Source organism: Ovis aries, chromosome 1 (genome assembly GCF_016772045.2).
Source record: "Ovis aries strain OAR_USU_Benz2616 breed Rambouillet chromosome 1, ARS-UI_Ramb_v3.0, whole genome shotgun sequence".
In the NCBI taxonomy this organism is placed as follows: Eukaryota; Metazoa; Chordata; class Mammalia; order Artiodactyla; family Bovidae; genus Ovis; species Ovis aries.
Genome location: NC_056054.1, coordinates 75,050,380 through 75,068,246, shown reverse-complemented (window position 1 = coordinate 75,068,246; position 17,867 = coordinate 75,050,380). Strand labels below are relative to the sequence as shown.

The 17,867-nt window shown below is 33.8% G+C and overlaps 1 protein-coding gene across 6 annotated transcripts in view; it reads left to right on the top strand.

The window, feature by feature from the left end:
* DPYD (dihydropyrimidine dehydrogenase) overlaps positions 1-17,867 on the top strand; it is a 930,457-nt gene that overhangs the window by 113,832 nt on the left and 798,758 nt on the right. For all 6 annotated transcript variants that reach the window (XR_009599787.1, XR_009599789.1, XM_004002217.5 and 3 more), the window contains exon 3: positions 6,555-6,637. Coding sequence is in view for 4 of the 6 variants with exons in the window: in XM_004002217.5 (XP_004002266.3) it covers positions 6,555-6,637 (83 nt within the window). In the remaining 2 variants the exon portion in view is untranslated. The remainder of the gene's footprint in view (positions 1-6,554; positions 6,638-17,867) is intronic.

Sequence of the window (17,867 nt, the reverse complement as noted above, 5' to 3'; positions counted from 1 at the left end):
AATTACAGTAGTGTGACTTTCTAGCTTTTCCATTAGATTTAATGAGTAAATCTCAGATGTCCTATAGATAGCGTGTCTTAAAGACAGTAACCTAACTGAAGACAATTATTTTTAAATAAAAGGATTCAGATATAATTTTATTTGATTTCATTAATCCCTGTTGGTGAAATCAAAGTTTCTAAGATAGTCTTGAAAACCAGCCATGCAAAACAAAAATACCTTGTCAAAGTACAGATTTATTTCTGTTAAATGACTCCATTTAGCAAACATATTTGTATGTATGTCTTTGTGTTTATGTATATATATATTCAAAGTAGTTGGTTTATTAAAAATATGCCCCTAACTACTAAATAGAAGTGTCTATTTCCACATCTGATTTATAAGCCACCTGTGAGGAAGCAACAGATACAGTTTTCCGTATTGATTTGGTAAAGTTTGATTGAAAGAGATTATGAAAACGTTTTCAATATAAGATTTAAATGTGAGACTTTTAGCAGTGATTCATTTAAATTGATGGTGTTGGGTTTATGGAAAACCTGGAAAAAAATAAGTATAATCATATGACCACCAAGAAAATGCACATTGTTTTCCATCAGTGGTTGAACTGGGAAACAACAAGAATGAGATTTAGAATCAGTCATCCTGAATTTGAGTATTAACTTTACCATAGTCATGCATTTTCAATATATTTAACATAAAACCACTTTGAGTTGGATGGAAAATTATTTGGAAGGAATAATCCAAGTTAATGAATATTTATGTTTTTCTTAATACTTTTAAGCTTGTATTTCATTTTCATCCATCTATTCCTGTTTTATGTTTGTAATAGCATTAGAAAGAAACAAATCAAACCAAAAAGGAATTAGCTAAATAAGTAATAGCACACGGATGCAGTGGAATATTATGCAACTCTAAAAATTGTATCATGAAGTCTGTTTAAAATCATAAATAGATGCTAGTCATCTGTTATTAAGTTTGAATATTTGAAACTTCAAAAAGTACATTGCAAATATTATATCACAAGTAATTATGTTTGGGTCTTTTTATGTATTCGCTTAAGTAGCATTCAAGTGGCATTATTTGAGTAGCAATTGTACACAGTAGGTTAAATATAGCAACTATATGTAACTGATTTTATTACATGACTATTTTCTTTTACTGCTTTCTATACATCCTAATACCTCTTTGGGGAGTGCAAGGTTTAAAAAATAAAACTGATTGGAAACTTTTTTTTGGACAATTTGAAATAATGGAACTTTCATGACTCATTGGCAAACAGAGGAGGCAGAAATCTTATTTTGTCAAGGTCATATTTAATGTAAAAAACAAATATTGGAAAAGTAAAGTTCTGTCTTAAATTTCTTTTGTTGCTATCTATTATTTTGTTGTATTCTACTTTACGAAGCACATTCAATATAGAATATACAAATACTTCCAAAACTTAAAAAAAAATCTCTTCATTTTTTTTTATCTCGAAGTAAAAAAAGTAAACATATTACAAAAACCTTGGGAAATATTGAAAACTGTAAGTAAAATGATGTCCTTGTTTATTTAACATTTTTAGAAAATCTGAGTTAATGTTTCATTGCTAGTCTTTTTTGGCTTTGCTTGTTTGTTTTCCATAATTGTGATTGTATCATATAATATATTCAGTTCAATAGTGTCTTTTTAAAAAAAGTACTCAATATTATTAACTATTAAATATTATTAACTATTAAATATAATTAACTATGTCCACCTAAACAGCATTTGTAATTAATGCATAATATCCTTTAAATTTAAAGTGCTTTATTTAACCATTCTTTCATTATTGAAAATTTAGAATCCTCCCCGATATTTTACTGTCATAAAAATGCTGCATTGAACACCTATAAATGTAAAACTTCTTAAAAATATTATTGTTCCCATAGAATATTTGAAATGGCACTATGATCTGTACAGTTTAAACTTTACACCCCCTCCTGCTTTTCTCCCTTGATATCCAGTATTAGGCAAAAGATTGGAAAAGTCTGATTTCTAACTTAGAGGACCAGACTATAAATTTTATCTCAGAAGTATTGGGAGTGTTCTTCAAAGCCAAGCTATTTCAATAATTAGGTTATTTATCTTTGTAATTATAGTCATATAAGTGTCATTCTTTAAGACTATCACTGTATAGAGAAAACATCTATAATTTAGTTAAGGAGGTAGCAAAAGTTTATCAGGGTAAGTTACATGAATTTGATCTTTATTACAGAATTTTGGTAAATAATAAAATGTTATTTCATTATTAGCTGATAGCTAACATTTACTATGTCAGATACTTTGAGCTTCTTATCTGCCTTTTTTTTACACAGTAGTGATAATACTGTTGCATTGTGATTCCTTCACCAGAATTCAAACTATCTTTTAAAAGTGTCTTATTGCAGTATCACATATGGAAAAGTAAACAGATCCTAAGTATTCAGGTCCATGAATTTTCACAAAATGAATTAAACAGTGCCCTAGAAGACTCTTCTGCCTCTTGTAGTCACTACACACTGCTTTCCAACTGATTAGTCTTTCCTATTTTTATTTATTTATTTTTTTTAAAAATATAAATTTATTTATTTTAATTGGAGGCTAATTACTTACAATATTGTATTGGTTTTGCCATACATTATTGCCTATTTTTAAAATAACAGCTGTATTGATATATGTATATACCATAAGGTTCACTCTTTTAAAGTGTATATAAATGGGTGGTTTTTAGTATATTCAAAGTGTTGCACACTGATTGTCACTGATATCAGAACTTTCATATCACCAAAAAGAAACCTCATTACCATTAGCAGTAATTCCTTCCCTCTCAGCAGCCACTGGCAACCACTAATCTCCTTTCTGTCTCTATGGATATTCCTGTACTGACATTTTATATAAATGAATTGATGCAATGTGGCCTTTTATGTCTGGCCTTTTCACTTAGCATAATGTTATTAAAGGTCATCATGTACCAGAACTTTACATCTGAATAGAAATATCATTATATTGGCATACCATATTTTTTATCCATTTATCATTCTATTGACTTGCATTTTTTTTTACTTTTTGTCTTCCGTTGTGAGTAATGCTGGCGTGAACATTTGTATGTGTGTGTGTGTATGGATATATGTCTTGATTATTGTAGATTTATAGTGATTTTTGAAATTAGAAAGTATTAGTCCTTCAACTTTGCTCTTCTGTTTTTAGGAAGATTTTGTCTATTCTATGTTCTTAATATTCTGATAGGAATTTTACGATAGCTTATCAAAGTCTGCAAAAAAAAAAGTCAGCAGGGATTTTGATAGGAATTGCATTAAATCTTTAGAGTAATTTAGGAGGTAGTACACCTTAACAATAGTAAGTCTTCTAATCCATGAACATAGGATGTCTTTCCATTGATTTTAGCCTTTAATTTTTTCATGATGTTCGTACTTCTCAGTACCCAAGTCTTAGGATTTTTTTTGTTGTTGTTAAACATTCAGAAATATTTTATTCTTTTTATGTTGTTATAAATGGAATTGTTTTCTTATTTTTGGAATATTCACTATAGCTTTGTTTATTTTTGAACTTCATGTAAGTGGAATAATTTTCCTGTGTGCTGTTTTGTATGTCATTTAATTTAATGCTTGTGAAATACATTCATGTTACTCCACATAGTCATAGTTTGTTCATTCTCATTGCTGTGTATTTTCGGCTGTGTTAATATAGCACAATTGATTTGTATGTTCCATATTTATGTGCATTTGACTTTTTTTTTTTTACAGTTTTGGAAAATTTGGTAGTGCTACAATTAACATTCTTGTATATGACTTTAGGTGAACATATTATAATATATATTTGTTCTGAGTGTATTCCCAGACATGAATGTTCAGCTTTTGAAAATGCAACCAAAAAGCTTTACAAAGTGGTTATAACAATTTGCAGTTTAGTTTTTAAACTACAAAAGCACTTTTGTATCATCTATCTTTTTCATTTTAGATTCTTCCAAAATGTGTGTGATATCTCATTTTTAAAATTTGCATCTTTCTCATAACTAATACTGTTGAGCATTTTTTAAAAAGATTAGTTATTTGTTATATAGTGTCTATGTATATAGTGTCTCTGTTATATAGAGTCTGTGTAAATCTTTTGCCCATTTTACACTGAATTATCTTTTTTTCATGAAGGCATTCTTTATTTATTATAGATATAAGTCATTAAAGCAGTGTGATACTGGCACAAGAATAGTAAATTAAACAGTTGACCATTATGGACTCCAGAAATAGATCCCATGTATACTGTATCTTACTTTATGGGAAAGATGGGAAATGGTGGTCTTTTCAATCAATAGTACTGATCTAATCACTGACCTATATGGTGTGATTTTGTTACATATTATATACAAGTATCAATTCCAGATGAACTATTCATCTAAATGTAAAATGAAAATAATAGAGCTTTGTGGAAAAAATATAATGAAATATATTTATAACCTTGAGGAAAATCAAAGATTTCTTAAATAGGACAAAAATAGCACTAATCATAAACCTAAGCAATAATAAATTGGGCCTTTTTAAAATTATGAATGTATGATAACACATTTACAGGAGGCTTGGAAAATACAGAACAATATTGCGTATAGTTCCACTATATATTGTAACTAATTTTTAAGTAGATAATTTAAGATTTTTAATTGGAGTGTCAATATAAAACTCTCAAACATGAATAGAATCAATATACAGAAAAGTAAAAGGGTATGTGGTGGTTTAGTTGCTCAGTCGTGTTCGACTCTTGGGACCCCATGGCCTATAGCCTGCCAGGCCTTTTGTCTATGGGATTTTCCAGGCAAGAATATTGGAGTGGGTTGCCATTTCCTTCTCCATAAAAGGATATAGTAGACTTAAAAAGCACCATGAACCAATTCGAGATCATTAAGTTTTATATAATTTTGGCACAACAGTAGGATACAAATTCTATTCAGGTTCCCATAGATTAAATATAGATGCTGGAACATATTCAGGGACATAAAAGAAGGACAAGGTGCAAAAATTTCATGGTATGAAGGTACTGAAATCACACATAGTCTGTTCTCTTATCACCAGGGAATTATGTTAGAAATCAATATAAAAGATATTTGGAAATAACCCACATACTTTTGAGTGCAATGTGACATTTACCAAGAGAGATATTTGGCTTAGCCATTGAAAGCCTCAATAAAGTTTGAAGACTGAAAAAACACAGAGCATGATTGCAGAAAAGAAAGCATTTAAATGAGAAATTAATATCAAAGATATATAAAAATCCCATGTATTTGAAAATTAAATGTCTACTTTTAAATGGCGTATGTATCTAAGAAGAAATTGGGCCTCTTTAAAACTAAGAAATTCTCTTTATGAAAAGATACTGTTAAAAAGTGAAAAGAGAAGACACAGAGCAGGAGATATTTGCTACTTACATATCCATAAAAGGACTTTTATCACAAGTCAAGTTATTTTAGGTACAATTTTGTGATTTTTCAAGACTTTCATTATAAAACATGCCTCTGTGTTAAAAAGAATGTTTGCCTTAATTTGGCCAATCGAAAAAAATCAAAGCACGATCATATTGATATATATATATTAATGGGTTTTCAATTAATAAATACTTACACACTGAATATTTTTAATCCAAATTCTATGTTTTTGTAAAATCCAGCATATTTATTTACAATTTAAACAGAGCACACTAATGTTTAAAATTATATTAGTTTTTCTTTGTTAAATTAACTAAAATGTAAGTCCAATTATTTTATTACCTAAGTACTACTAAATTATATATGAAATATAATGTGCCAAAAGATTCATATGGATACACTTTTTAGGCTAGAATTTAATCTTGTACGTTATGTTCTCATGACTTATTAGGATCGTGTAAGATTAAGTTAGTTTTACATATACAAATATTATTAAAATGTTTAAAAATCTGTTAAAAAATTCAGTCCAGTATTGCTAAGAGCCTGATACTGTGTCACTTGATTTTAATGATTGGACTTATTTATTTTCAAATATATATGCATATGTATATTTGTGAACAGTTTGTATATGTGTTATTTAAAGATCAATTTCAAAATGTTTGAGCTTTATATTATGCTTGGGCTTTATCTTTCTGTTTGCAGTAAATACTAATTTTTTAAAATCTGAGTATTTATCATATCCAGTTTAATATGATTTCAAACTTTATTGGCTTTCTTTTGAATTCCAGTTGGTTTTGATATACTCAGATTATTTTAGAGAACTAATTTTTTAACTTCAAAACTCTAGAAGTTGTACTATGTTTATATAATATTCATTTCTCCTATTTAGCCAATTTTCAAAAATTGATAAGACGAATTCTGTGACAGCTGTATCATAAGACGTTTTTATTTTGTTACTGTTGAATTCACACTGTCAATTTTAATGAATCCTACCCAATTAAAGTGGTGTACATATTTTTTGAGTCCATAATCAATATAATCAATTATATTTTTACATAATTGCATAGATATAATTTTATCTCAGGATGTTGGAGGATTAATGCATTTTTCTAATATGTTACAGAATTGCGAGAAGCTGGAGAATAATTTTGATGACATCAAGCACACGACTCTTGGTGAGCGAGGAGCCCTCCGAGAAGCAATGAGGTAAGTCTGAGTCACCATAGCAACAGTCACAGATGTGGTAAAGAAAAAGTCATTCTTCATTATTGGGGGAACAAATGAGTTCATTGCCACCATTCAGCTCTGTTCTCTAAGGTATTAATTTGTCAGTGGAGAGACTTCCCTTGAGGCTCTACTTTGGTTTTGAAGCAGCATAAATGTTAAGCCTCAGTGCACAGTAAAAAATGTAAATGTTTAATTTGTTACTTAAAATGCTTAAGGGGTGTCTTGTTTTATATTTATACTAAACTGTGTGATTGAATTGAAATATTGTTCATCTGCATTCTGCTTGTATAAAAAAATAAATAGTACAATGGTGTTTTAACTGAGTAGAATTTTCTTCTAATTAATATTTAATTAAAAAAGAGGTACTTAAAATTTCATATTCTATTAGATTTTATAGGATTATACCATAGTATTTTTAAACCAATGTATAATTTTATACTGTTATAAAGCATACAGATTAACTTTTTTTCAAATACAACAGTCTGTAATGAACCTGCTTTTTTTTTCTTTTTAACATTCCTATTTCTGAATGTTTTTATGAAATCTCCCCAAACTTAATACCTTTTTAATAACTTTTAGGAAGCAGTCTTTAAATCCATCTGATCAGAATCAATGAAGGCTTTTACTAGACATTGAAAATGTGTGAAGAATGAAACTTAGCATCCTTACAGCCGGAGAAACGACAGCAAATGATGTTAATCTTAAAAGTTCTGAGCTTGAATCTTGGAGTGGAATAATTTCCACTGAAAGATTTCTATATATTTGTATAGAAATCATATATTTACCTTGAATTAGCCTGTGAGACTAAAATTGATTTTTAAAATATATCTCCTCCTATCAATGCTCATTATATTAGGGGCTTAACTCAAGGCAAAAGAAAATATTTTAAATAGCAGAAGGGATAAAAGCTATGGAACTCCCTAGAATGGTAGTTTGGGTGAATTTTGTTATTGCTGGTGCACAGTTACCATATACTTTAGTCTAGAAGCTGCTCTCATTTAGTGACCTCCCTTTTACCACGCAAGCAGCAGGGGAAAGTAATTAAATTTAATAGAAGCTGCCCTCATTTTGAAGCCACTTCTATTTAAAACCACAGGGGGAGGTAATTAAATTTAATGGAAACAGTAGCTTCTACACAAAGATACATGGTACTTCTATATAGATGATTATGATGTCACAAAAAGAGGAATAATATATTACTAGTACTGAGAAATTACCAGCTGGAGCAAGTGAGCCTATTTTATTGTTAATATCTTTACTAATAAAAAAGGGGGGGAAAATAAAACTGAATTCACAATAGAGAATTTGTATGTATATAGAATGTAGTTGGACATTCTAAGAAAGTTAAAGTTATTGAGAATAGTAATTTAAAAATAAAGAGTAAAATACATGTGGAAAAGGCCAAGACAGGAGTTGTGACTGAACTGCTGTTTTTCAGTATATTCTTTATCCTCTATCTAAAACTACCTCAGGTATACATTGAAAACATCATTTTTATAAATATTTATTGTAATATCTTTGAATATAATAAACATAACATCAGTATTTATTTAGAACATTACAGTTACTCTATGTGTTTTTATTTCTGTTCAATTTGAAGTAAGCACACAGACCCACAGGAAGACAAAGAGAATGCCAATTCTGAAGCTTTGAATAAAAGGCCAAAAACATAGAAAAGATTGCAAAGGGGCAATGTGAATGAAAAATGGATGTGAGTGAGGGAAATACGATGAACAAGGAAAGGACATGTAATTAGTACAGAAAATTTGTCATCAGGGGAAAAAAAAACCAGAATGAATTATGGGAGAACTGCATTTGAAGAGATGATTAAATTCTGCCAGATTTTGTAATACTTGTCATTTTAGGAAATACTAGGTTTTTCTGCTTTTTAAACAGTAGAGATGAACTAATGAGAAAAACAAGTATTACCTGATTGGAGTAACCTCTCAACCACCCACGCTATGAGATAAAGCAATAGTCTAGATGAATCAGTATTTAATATATGGTTGTGTAATGTACTTTATTTACATAGGCAGCATATTTTGCACACACACACACACACACACACACACACACGCTCATGTTTAGATTCGCTAAGCGAAATTAAATAATTGAGTTACCAAAAACATTCAATAATATAGCATACTGTGGACCTAGCACTTTTCAAAAATTCTGGGGTTTTGCCTTTAGAAAATCCAGCAGGAGCTCATTCTTTAAATGGGAAGATTATGGAAGCCTATAAACAAAAAGTTATAATGTTATGTGACAAATAGAATATGAGGAGAATGCATCTGGGGCAAAAAATTAATTGTTCTGTCATCTGTAATCACTTTTTGTCTTACACGAAGGATGTCAAATCAAACAAAACCATGGAAAAGGTAAGAAACTTGATCTAGGCCTTGAAGATGGCCGAGTTTGTAGCTAGAGGGAAAAGTATTGAGCAGAGGCACTGAGCTGCCGGTGTAAGATGTATTTCAAGAACAGTAAAGGTGGTCTGATGTAAAGCAAAATTTTTTTCAGCTTTTTTGAATATATTTTCCTGCAAAACTCATATAGGCAGCAGTATTTGGTCAGTAATGTCTCTCCTTATATGTCAAGAATCCTTGGATATAAATAAAGCAGTTACAAGTTTGGCAGGATTGATGGGAACGATTTAGAATCTCAGAGTGTGAGTCGGGGGCGGGGGGCACTGGGAAACAAGTATGAGTAATTTGGCAAAAATTTCAGTTACCTCAGGGGCTGGCCTCAGGACTCTGGTTGAAAATGTGTTTAATACCATATCCTGGAAGTCAGGCTTCCCTGGTGGCTCAGAAGGTAAAGTGTCTGTCTGCAATGCAGGAGACCCTGGTTTGATCCCTGGGTTGGGAAGATCCCCTGGAGAAGGAAATGGCAGCATACTCCAGTACTCTTGGCTGGGAAATCCCATGGACAGAAGAGCCTGGTAGGCTACAGTCCATGGGGCCGCAACGAGTCAGACAGGGCTGAGTGACTTCACTGTCACTTTAGAGGTCAGTAACATAGAGTCTGAACTGCCAAGATCAGTTTAGTTCAGTTCAGTCGTTAAGTCATGTCCGACTCTCTGCGACCCCATGAATAGCAGCATGCCAGGCCTTCCTGTCCGTCACCAACTCCCGGAGTTCACTCAAACTCATGTCCATCTAGTCAGTGATGCCATCCAGCCATCTCATCCTCTGTCGTCCTTGGATCTCCTTACAGTCCAAGGGACTCTCAAGAATCTTCTCCAACACTACATCTTGCCAGGATAGATGGTTTAAATTACTTAAGGGCAAAATTGTGGTTTGGGGGCTTCCTAGATCCAACCAATCCATCCTAAAAGAGATCAGTCCTGGGTGTTCATTGGAAGGACTGATGCTGAAGCTGAAACTCCTATACTTTGGCCACCTTATGCGAAGAGTTGACTCATTGAAAAAGACTCTGATGCTGGGAGGGATAGGGGGCAGGAGGAGAAGGGGACGACAGAGGATGAGATGGCTGGATAGCATCACTGACTCAATGGACATTAGTTTGGGTAAACTCTGGGAGTTGGTGATGGACAGGGAGGCCTGGCGTGCTGTGATTCATGGGGTCACAAAGAGTCAGACATGACTGAGCAACTGAACTGAGCTGAACCGAGGAGAAGGCAATGGCACCCCACTCCAGTACTCTTGCCTGGAAAATCCCATGGACGAAGGAGCCTGGTAGGCTGCGGTCCATGGGGTCACGAAGAGTTGGAGATGACTGAGGAACTTCACTGTCACTTTTGACTTTTATGCATTGGAGAAGGAAATGGCAACCCACTCTAGTGTTCTTGCCTAGAGAATCCCCGGGACGGGGGAGCCTGGTGGGCTGCCGTCTATGGGGTCGCATAGAGTTGGACACAACTGAAGCAACTTAGCAGCAGCAGCAGCAGCAGGTAGCTCAGTGGTAAAGTATCTGCATGCCAGAGCAGGAGACTCAGGAGACATTGGTCTGATCCCTGGGTTGGGAATATCCCTTAGAGGAGAAAATGGTAACCCACTCCAGTGTTCTTGCCTGGGAAATCATATGGACAGAGGAGCCTGGTAGCCTACAGTTCATGTGGTTGCAAAGAGTCAGACACGACAGCACACACATAGCAGCAGCAGATTGGGGTTTTTAACAAAGGTGGTGAAAAGAATAAAAAGTATGAAGATTATTTCACAGCTTTTCAGAATTTGAATAGGATAAGAAAATACAATGTGGGGATAGAGTCAGTTATTCATTATTTAATTAACATTTATTGGGTTTTAGTAATATACCAGATAATGGGGTTACAGATATAAATTAGAGAGTCTCTGCCCTCAAGGAACTAATGGCCTAGTGGAGGAGACAGACACAAAAATCAAATGCTTGATGTGAAGACTTGGAGCCCCAATACTTGAGTTGTTTCCCTGTAGCCAAAATCCCGTGGCAGTTTCCCTCTTGGCCCATTGGTATGGCATAGCTTGGCAGTGGAGCGTTCTGTTTTTCTCACTAACTTCACCTCTGCAGCAGCCCTTGGTGGGCTCTGGGCACCTACAATGGTACCCTCCTTCTGAGTGTGTCTAGCCTGGAGATGCGGAACAAAACTGGACTGTATGTGAAGTCTGACATCTTGTAGCTGCTGTGTTCAGGTATTATTGAATAGCCCCGGGTTTAAGGTTCTGCTACTTATGAGCTCAGAACAAAAAAGAGAGGTCTCTGCCTCTGTCAATACTCTGTCACCTCATCCAGTCCTCTCTGTGGCCAGTCTTTGCCATGCGATCTTGAACCTGTTCTTTCATCAGTGTCCCAGCTGAGCAATTTTTGAGGTCCGCTCCTGGACTTCTTCCTGGTTCCAGATGTGAAGATCGAATCCTGGGTGTAAGGACCTATCGTGGACTATTTAAAAAGTATAACAGGTTACAGCCTAGGTTTTAGATTAGGTTTTAACTCATACTCAGAATGGAAAAAAATAATTTAAAAGCTTGTTTTGGCAGCATAGTAGAGGGTACAGTGAAGAGGGTAAGAGAGAGCAGTCAGTGACACCACTAATATAAAGGTAGAAGGGGGCAGCAGGGAACAGAGGGGGAGTGCCTTTGAGAAATTTAAAATATTTAGAAGGTAGATCTGATGAAACTTTGTAATTTAATAGCCACAACAACCATAAACTTGCTCTAATTAGTGTTGCTCTGTTTATCACCTTTTAAAGTTTTCTTATGCTTGCAGAATAAAGTCTAAGTTACTTCATATCCTGCTAGATAGTAGAGCCCATGAGGGTAGGAGAATTGCTATTTTGCCCTCCTTTTTATTCTTAGCCTTACCATAGTATTAGTATATAGTAGGTACTTAAAAATTTTTTGTTGAATTTTTTATAAAGATTAAAAGTAAGAATAAGGATATTTATCAAGGACAAGTTGAAAAAAGTTTTTTGAGTTTGTATTCACCTGTTTTCTTTTCCCTTCCAGTTTTATTGAGTTATACTTTACATGTAGAACTGTATATGTTTAAACTCAAATGTTTTATTAGAGTATTTGGATATACATTAATTGAGATGGGGGAGAGAAAAGAAGGATAAAGTAAGACGATTTTGTTTTCCAGATGAATTTGAGATAGCTGTGGCAAACCCATGTGTACATGTGCAGTAGGCAAGAGAATAGACAACTCTGTAACTCAGGAAAAAGACTAGAGATTGAAGACTGGGATTTGTTAAATATTTTGATATTTGTAGCCATAGGAAAGCATCTGATTTCCAACAATAGGCACGGAATCAGAAAGGAGGCAAGTCTAACCAGATGCCTAATGAAATACTTGGTTTAGGAAAATGTTTCAGAGAGAAGTGTATTTTCAGATTTAAAAATTTTAAATAACCTTCTCCTATAGTGTGATGTGCCTGAGACACAAAGGATGGTGGCTTTCTTGCCCCATGTTCTGTAGCTCATGGATTCATCTAGAGCAGTGCCACTCAGTAGAACTTTCTCGACTGTTCATTATGACCCCCACTGGCCGTGTGGGGTTACTGAGCACTTGAACTGTGGCCAGTGTAACTGAAGAACTGAAAATTCAATTTATTTTAATTTCTATTAATTTAAATGTAAATTGTTGCATGTGGTTAGTGGCTCTGGTTTGGACAGCATTGTCCTGGAAGAATGTTTTTGTGTTGCTAACATGACATCCATCTTCCTCTCACTGATGGAATTCTCACCAAAGGAAAGTCTAGGGAAAGGCTAAACCATGTTCACACATATCACACATACACATCACACACACTCTCTCTCAAAAAATGAAGAGTAAAAGTAGATCCAGAACATAATAATGGATATAAAACCCAAATTAACAAATAAGATAAGGAGGAGACAAGGTGACTGTTATTCTCTGAAGGCATGATTTATATGTTATGAGGATGAGAGGGTAGGATGGCATCACTGGCTCAACAGATATGAGTTTGAACAAGCTCTGGGACATAGTTAAGGACAGCGAAGGCTGGCGTGCTGCAGTTCATGGGGTCACAAAGAGTTGGACATGACTTAGCTACTGAAAAACAACTTCATAGTTCGTCTTAGTTATGTTGAGACAATTTCCATTCTTATCTATTTTATTTTTCTCATTTTTATTATCATATATGGATGTTGAACTTTGTCAAATGTTTTTGTCTGCATCTGACTACCTCATGCGAAGAGTTGACTCATTGGAAAAGACTCTGTTGCTGGGAGGGATTGGGGGCAGGAGGAGAAGGGGACGACAGAGGATGAGATGGCTGGATGGCATCACCGACTCGATGGACATGAGTTTGGGTGAACTCTGGGAGTTGGTGATGGACAGAGAGGCCTGGCGTGCTGCGATTCATGGGGTCACAGAGTCGAACACGACTGAGCAACTGAACTGAACTGAACTGAACTGAGACATCTCTATAGAATTAACAACAAAAACACTCTAGAAATTCATAAAAGAATTTAGTAAGGTGGTCAGTTTTAAGATAAAGATGGAAATTTGTGACGTTTTTCTGTGTATTACCTATTCTATGAAGATCGTATGAGGTAGTTATATTAGACCACCCCAATCATCCAGGACATGTTGAATCACTCAGCAGATGGTCTAAGAGGCAGTTATTTGGTTGTTTAGAAAAATAAATCACCTTATATTTTCACCTCACAGCTAGCTGTTAAAGGAAGTTTCATGTATATTAAAGAGCTAAAGGAAATAAATGAGATAGCCAAAGTCCAATAAACTACGTGAGAGACTATCTCAGAGGTTTGGATGGGAAAAGAAATAATAATCTAAAAAGTTGGGAAATAACCGAGCTTTGATTACATTAAAAGAGCTTCTGTAGATGGAAAAATACAAAAATTTAAAGACATCAGTGTTCTGTATTGCCAAGTGTGTAAGAGATTCAAAAAGGTTTAGGAGATCAGTGCTTAATTGGCAGAGTATGATTAAGAAACCCTTAAAATAATCAACTGTAATGGCAAGCAAAATATAAATTACATTTAAAAGTACTAATTTCTTGGCTATTGACATTACTGCATTTCAGTTACAGATGAGATTTTGAGTGCTGGAGATGGAGTGATAAGAGTCATTGTCCCATTCTCAGAGCTCAGAAAGAGCTGAGATTACTTGTGGATTGAAGGAAAGGAGTGTACCAATAAGTAATAAGAACCTTGAAACAAGCATCCCCCTTTTCACATAAATTTAACTTTGTGAAATATGTTATGCACAAGACGTAGACATTATGGGCAATCTGAAACTATTCCTCAAACTATAACTAAACAAATCAAAACAATTAGCCAAACCTGATGGTCTACTATTAAGGAAATAAATAAGAAAATGCAGAAAATGAGGTTTCTAGAATATATTCATATATAGGATATATTATAAATTATATACATAGTGGTACATTGTGGCATATTTAGTTATACCTGGATATTAAAATGATCTTTAGCAGAGTGATTTTTAGTGACCCAAGAACCCTCATGTTATAATGTTTCGTGAAAAATGCCAGGAAACAAAACTGGGTGTAGCACATGATCTTCATTGAATATTTAAAAAATGAAGAGAAAAAGTAGGAGTAAACATAGTAAAATGGCTACTGTGTCTGGGTGGTGGACTTGCATTTTTTTCAGGTGTGTGGCTTTCTGTTCTGAGTTTTCTATAATCAGAGCATATTATGAATGATTTAGAAAAATAATGAAAAATTAAAAGAATAAAATAAGATGCAAATACTAGAATAAGAGGCAAAATCAGATTTTAGACTCCAAAACTTGATTTTAGATAAAGGCATGTTTTAAATCTTACTTTTTTGTAAGGTAAGATTAAAATAGAAGTGATATGAAGAAAATAATAATGTAGAAGAGAATGCTTTTTAATTTATGAAACATTTAGAAAATGAAGATACAAAGTACTGTAATGTTTGTATATATCATTTCCATTTAATGGTAGATAGTGCTTATTTCAAAGAAAGTATATGTTGTACATAATGGAATTGACTGGAAAACTTCAGTGTGGTTTTATAACATAGAATACTGTGCTAAGTAAGTTGCTTCAGTTGTGTCCGACTCTTTGTGACCCTATGAACCATAGCTTGCCAGGCTCGTCTGTCCATGGGATTCTCCAAGAAAGAATACTGGAGGGAGTTGCCATGCTCTCCTGCAGGGGATTTCCCAGCCCAGGGATTGAACCCTCATCTCCTCTGTCTCCTGCATTGACAGGAGAGTCAGTGCAGAAGACAGCTCCGCCTGGGAAGCCCATAGAATGTAGAATACTACCAGAGGGGATAATTTTTGTCTAACTTATCGAGTCCATTGTAGTTCCATGGCTCTGTGGAAATATTGTACACGATTTTTAAAAATGATGACATAAAAATTTTTTAACAATAGAAAAAATGTATCATCTCTAAGTGAAATCTCTATAGTATGATAATAGTTGATTTAGAGGTGAAATTCTCAATTTTTTTCATCATTTTTTCCCTTATCTTGGTCAATCAACTCTCTTATCATGCCAAAATGATTTGATTTCTATATTATAATATTTTACACCTGTCTTAGCTCCTGTAAAAAAATCTAAATATGAAGGGGAAAAGTGGGAGTTTTTTAAAAACAATATCTCTTTGTCCTCTTTTTTACTTCCTGAGGCAGTAGTGGGCATGCATAGTAGAAATAAGAAATTGGAAAGCATTTGAAGTTGAATAACCTGAGAAAATGGAGTGTCAAAATCTTAAAGAAAAGGTACATATAGAATATAGCTCATTAAGAAAAAGTGTTAAAAAGTGTATGAAGCTTTCTGACAATGACTTCATACACAAAAATATAGATTGGTGAGATCTATGGCTATACCTCTATGGTGAGAATATAAATTACATTTTAGAGTACAGACATTGCCAATTAGGGGTTAGTATTTTATTTGCTGGACAAACATATTCAGTGAGAGCTATTATATTTGGATCATTATTACAGAGATGGACTAACAGGGCATTATATCTCTGAGATCTATTCCTTTTTGCTTAGCTTTGTCACGTGTTAGGAATTCTGTCACTAGATGGTGATGTTGAGTTGCACAGTTTATGTTCTTGCCTTTTTTTCTGGTGTCTGTAATAGTAATTGTAGGTATACTTATGTATCCAGAGTTAAAACTGAAAGTATAACTGTATAAATTAGGAGAATAATTTTAAGAGATACATTCTAAACATCATTTAAGTCGAAAGGTAAAAATCCTTTAAAGCTATTGCTTTACTTTAGACTCATAGACTTTGAGAGTTAGAAGGAATATAGATAGCAATCTAAACTTTTCATTGTAAGAGTGAGATCTGAAGAGAGATTCAAAGACATTAAAAAGAGATATTTTTCAGTTTTTCCCTTCTAGATGTATTAGTTTATAAAGAACAATTTTAATTTAATCCCCTGGCTAATATTTAGTGGTACTGAGGCTGTTTGCCATCTGGTCAAAGGGTTGTGTTACTCCTGGTACTTCAATATTGTTTTAGTTTCTTATTGTTTTATTTACATTAATTTTACACTCCTTGCTAAGCATAATGGTCAAGCTACACTATTTCTTTAACTGGTATTTCTAAATGAATTGGACCATCTAGTTACTGGAGTAATTTTATCCATCTGAATAAGATTTGGAGATCATATTAAAAGGAGACCAAACCAGTCAATCCTAGAGGAAATCAACTGTAATATTCATTGGAAAGACTGATGTTGAAGCTGAAGCTGAAATATTTTGGCTACCTGAAGCAAAGAGCTGACTCATTGGAAAAGCCCCTGATGCTGGGAAAGACTGAGGGAAAGAGGAGAAGGGGGGCGGTAGAGGATGAGATGATTGGATGGCACCACAGACTAAGGACATTATTTTGAGCAAACTCTGGGAGACAGTACAGTAAGGACTGTGCCTGCAGTGTGGAAGACCTGGGTTCAATCCCTGTGTTGGGAAGATCCTCTGGAGGAGGGCATGGCAACCCTCTCCAGTATTTTTGCCTGGAAAATTCCCATGGACAAGAGTCTGGTGGTTACAGTCCATGGGGTCACAAAGAGTCAGACAGGACTGAATGACTAAGCCATGCTGGGAGATAGTGAAGGACAGGGAAGCCTGGAGTGCTGCAGTCCATGGGATCACAAAAAGTTGGACACGATTTAGTGACTGAATAACAATAACTTAACCTTACACTTGCAGATAAGTTGTCGTGGGTGTATGTGTATATATATTGTATATGTGTAAATGTGTGTTTGTTTATATATATATATGTTCATGTATATGTACTCTTATTTCCATTAATTTCAATTGTTCTCTTTCCAAATCTTCCTGTCTCAGTCAAGAAAACCTTGTGGTATGATTGCATTTGAAATTTGGAGATTCCTTTGCTTTTCAGATATATCTATTATAATTACAGTTGTATGCACAGCAAGTTTCAATGAAATTCTTCTATGATGGTAACAAGAAAAGAGGAATGGGGGAAGAGCAGGCAGCCTAAACACTTATGAATAGTGAATTGAATGAGCAGTTTAGAAAACAAAAATCAGGCATGAGAAAATTTGAAGTGGCATTGAAGAAAAATATAAAATAAAATGAGAAATAATTATTAAAATACTTCTCATGCAATCAACAGATTGTTTAATGGCATGAAAAGTAAACACAAATTGTTTAAAATCCTGAATACATTATATCATGATATCAGTGGCTGCATATTGATTTAGTATCAGTAATGTAATTTTGTTTTCAAAAAATCGTAATTAAGTTTTCA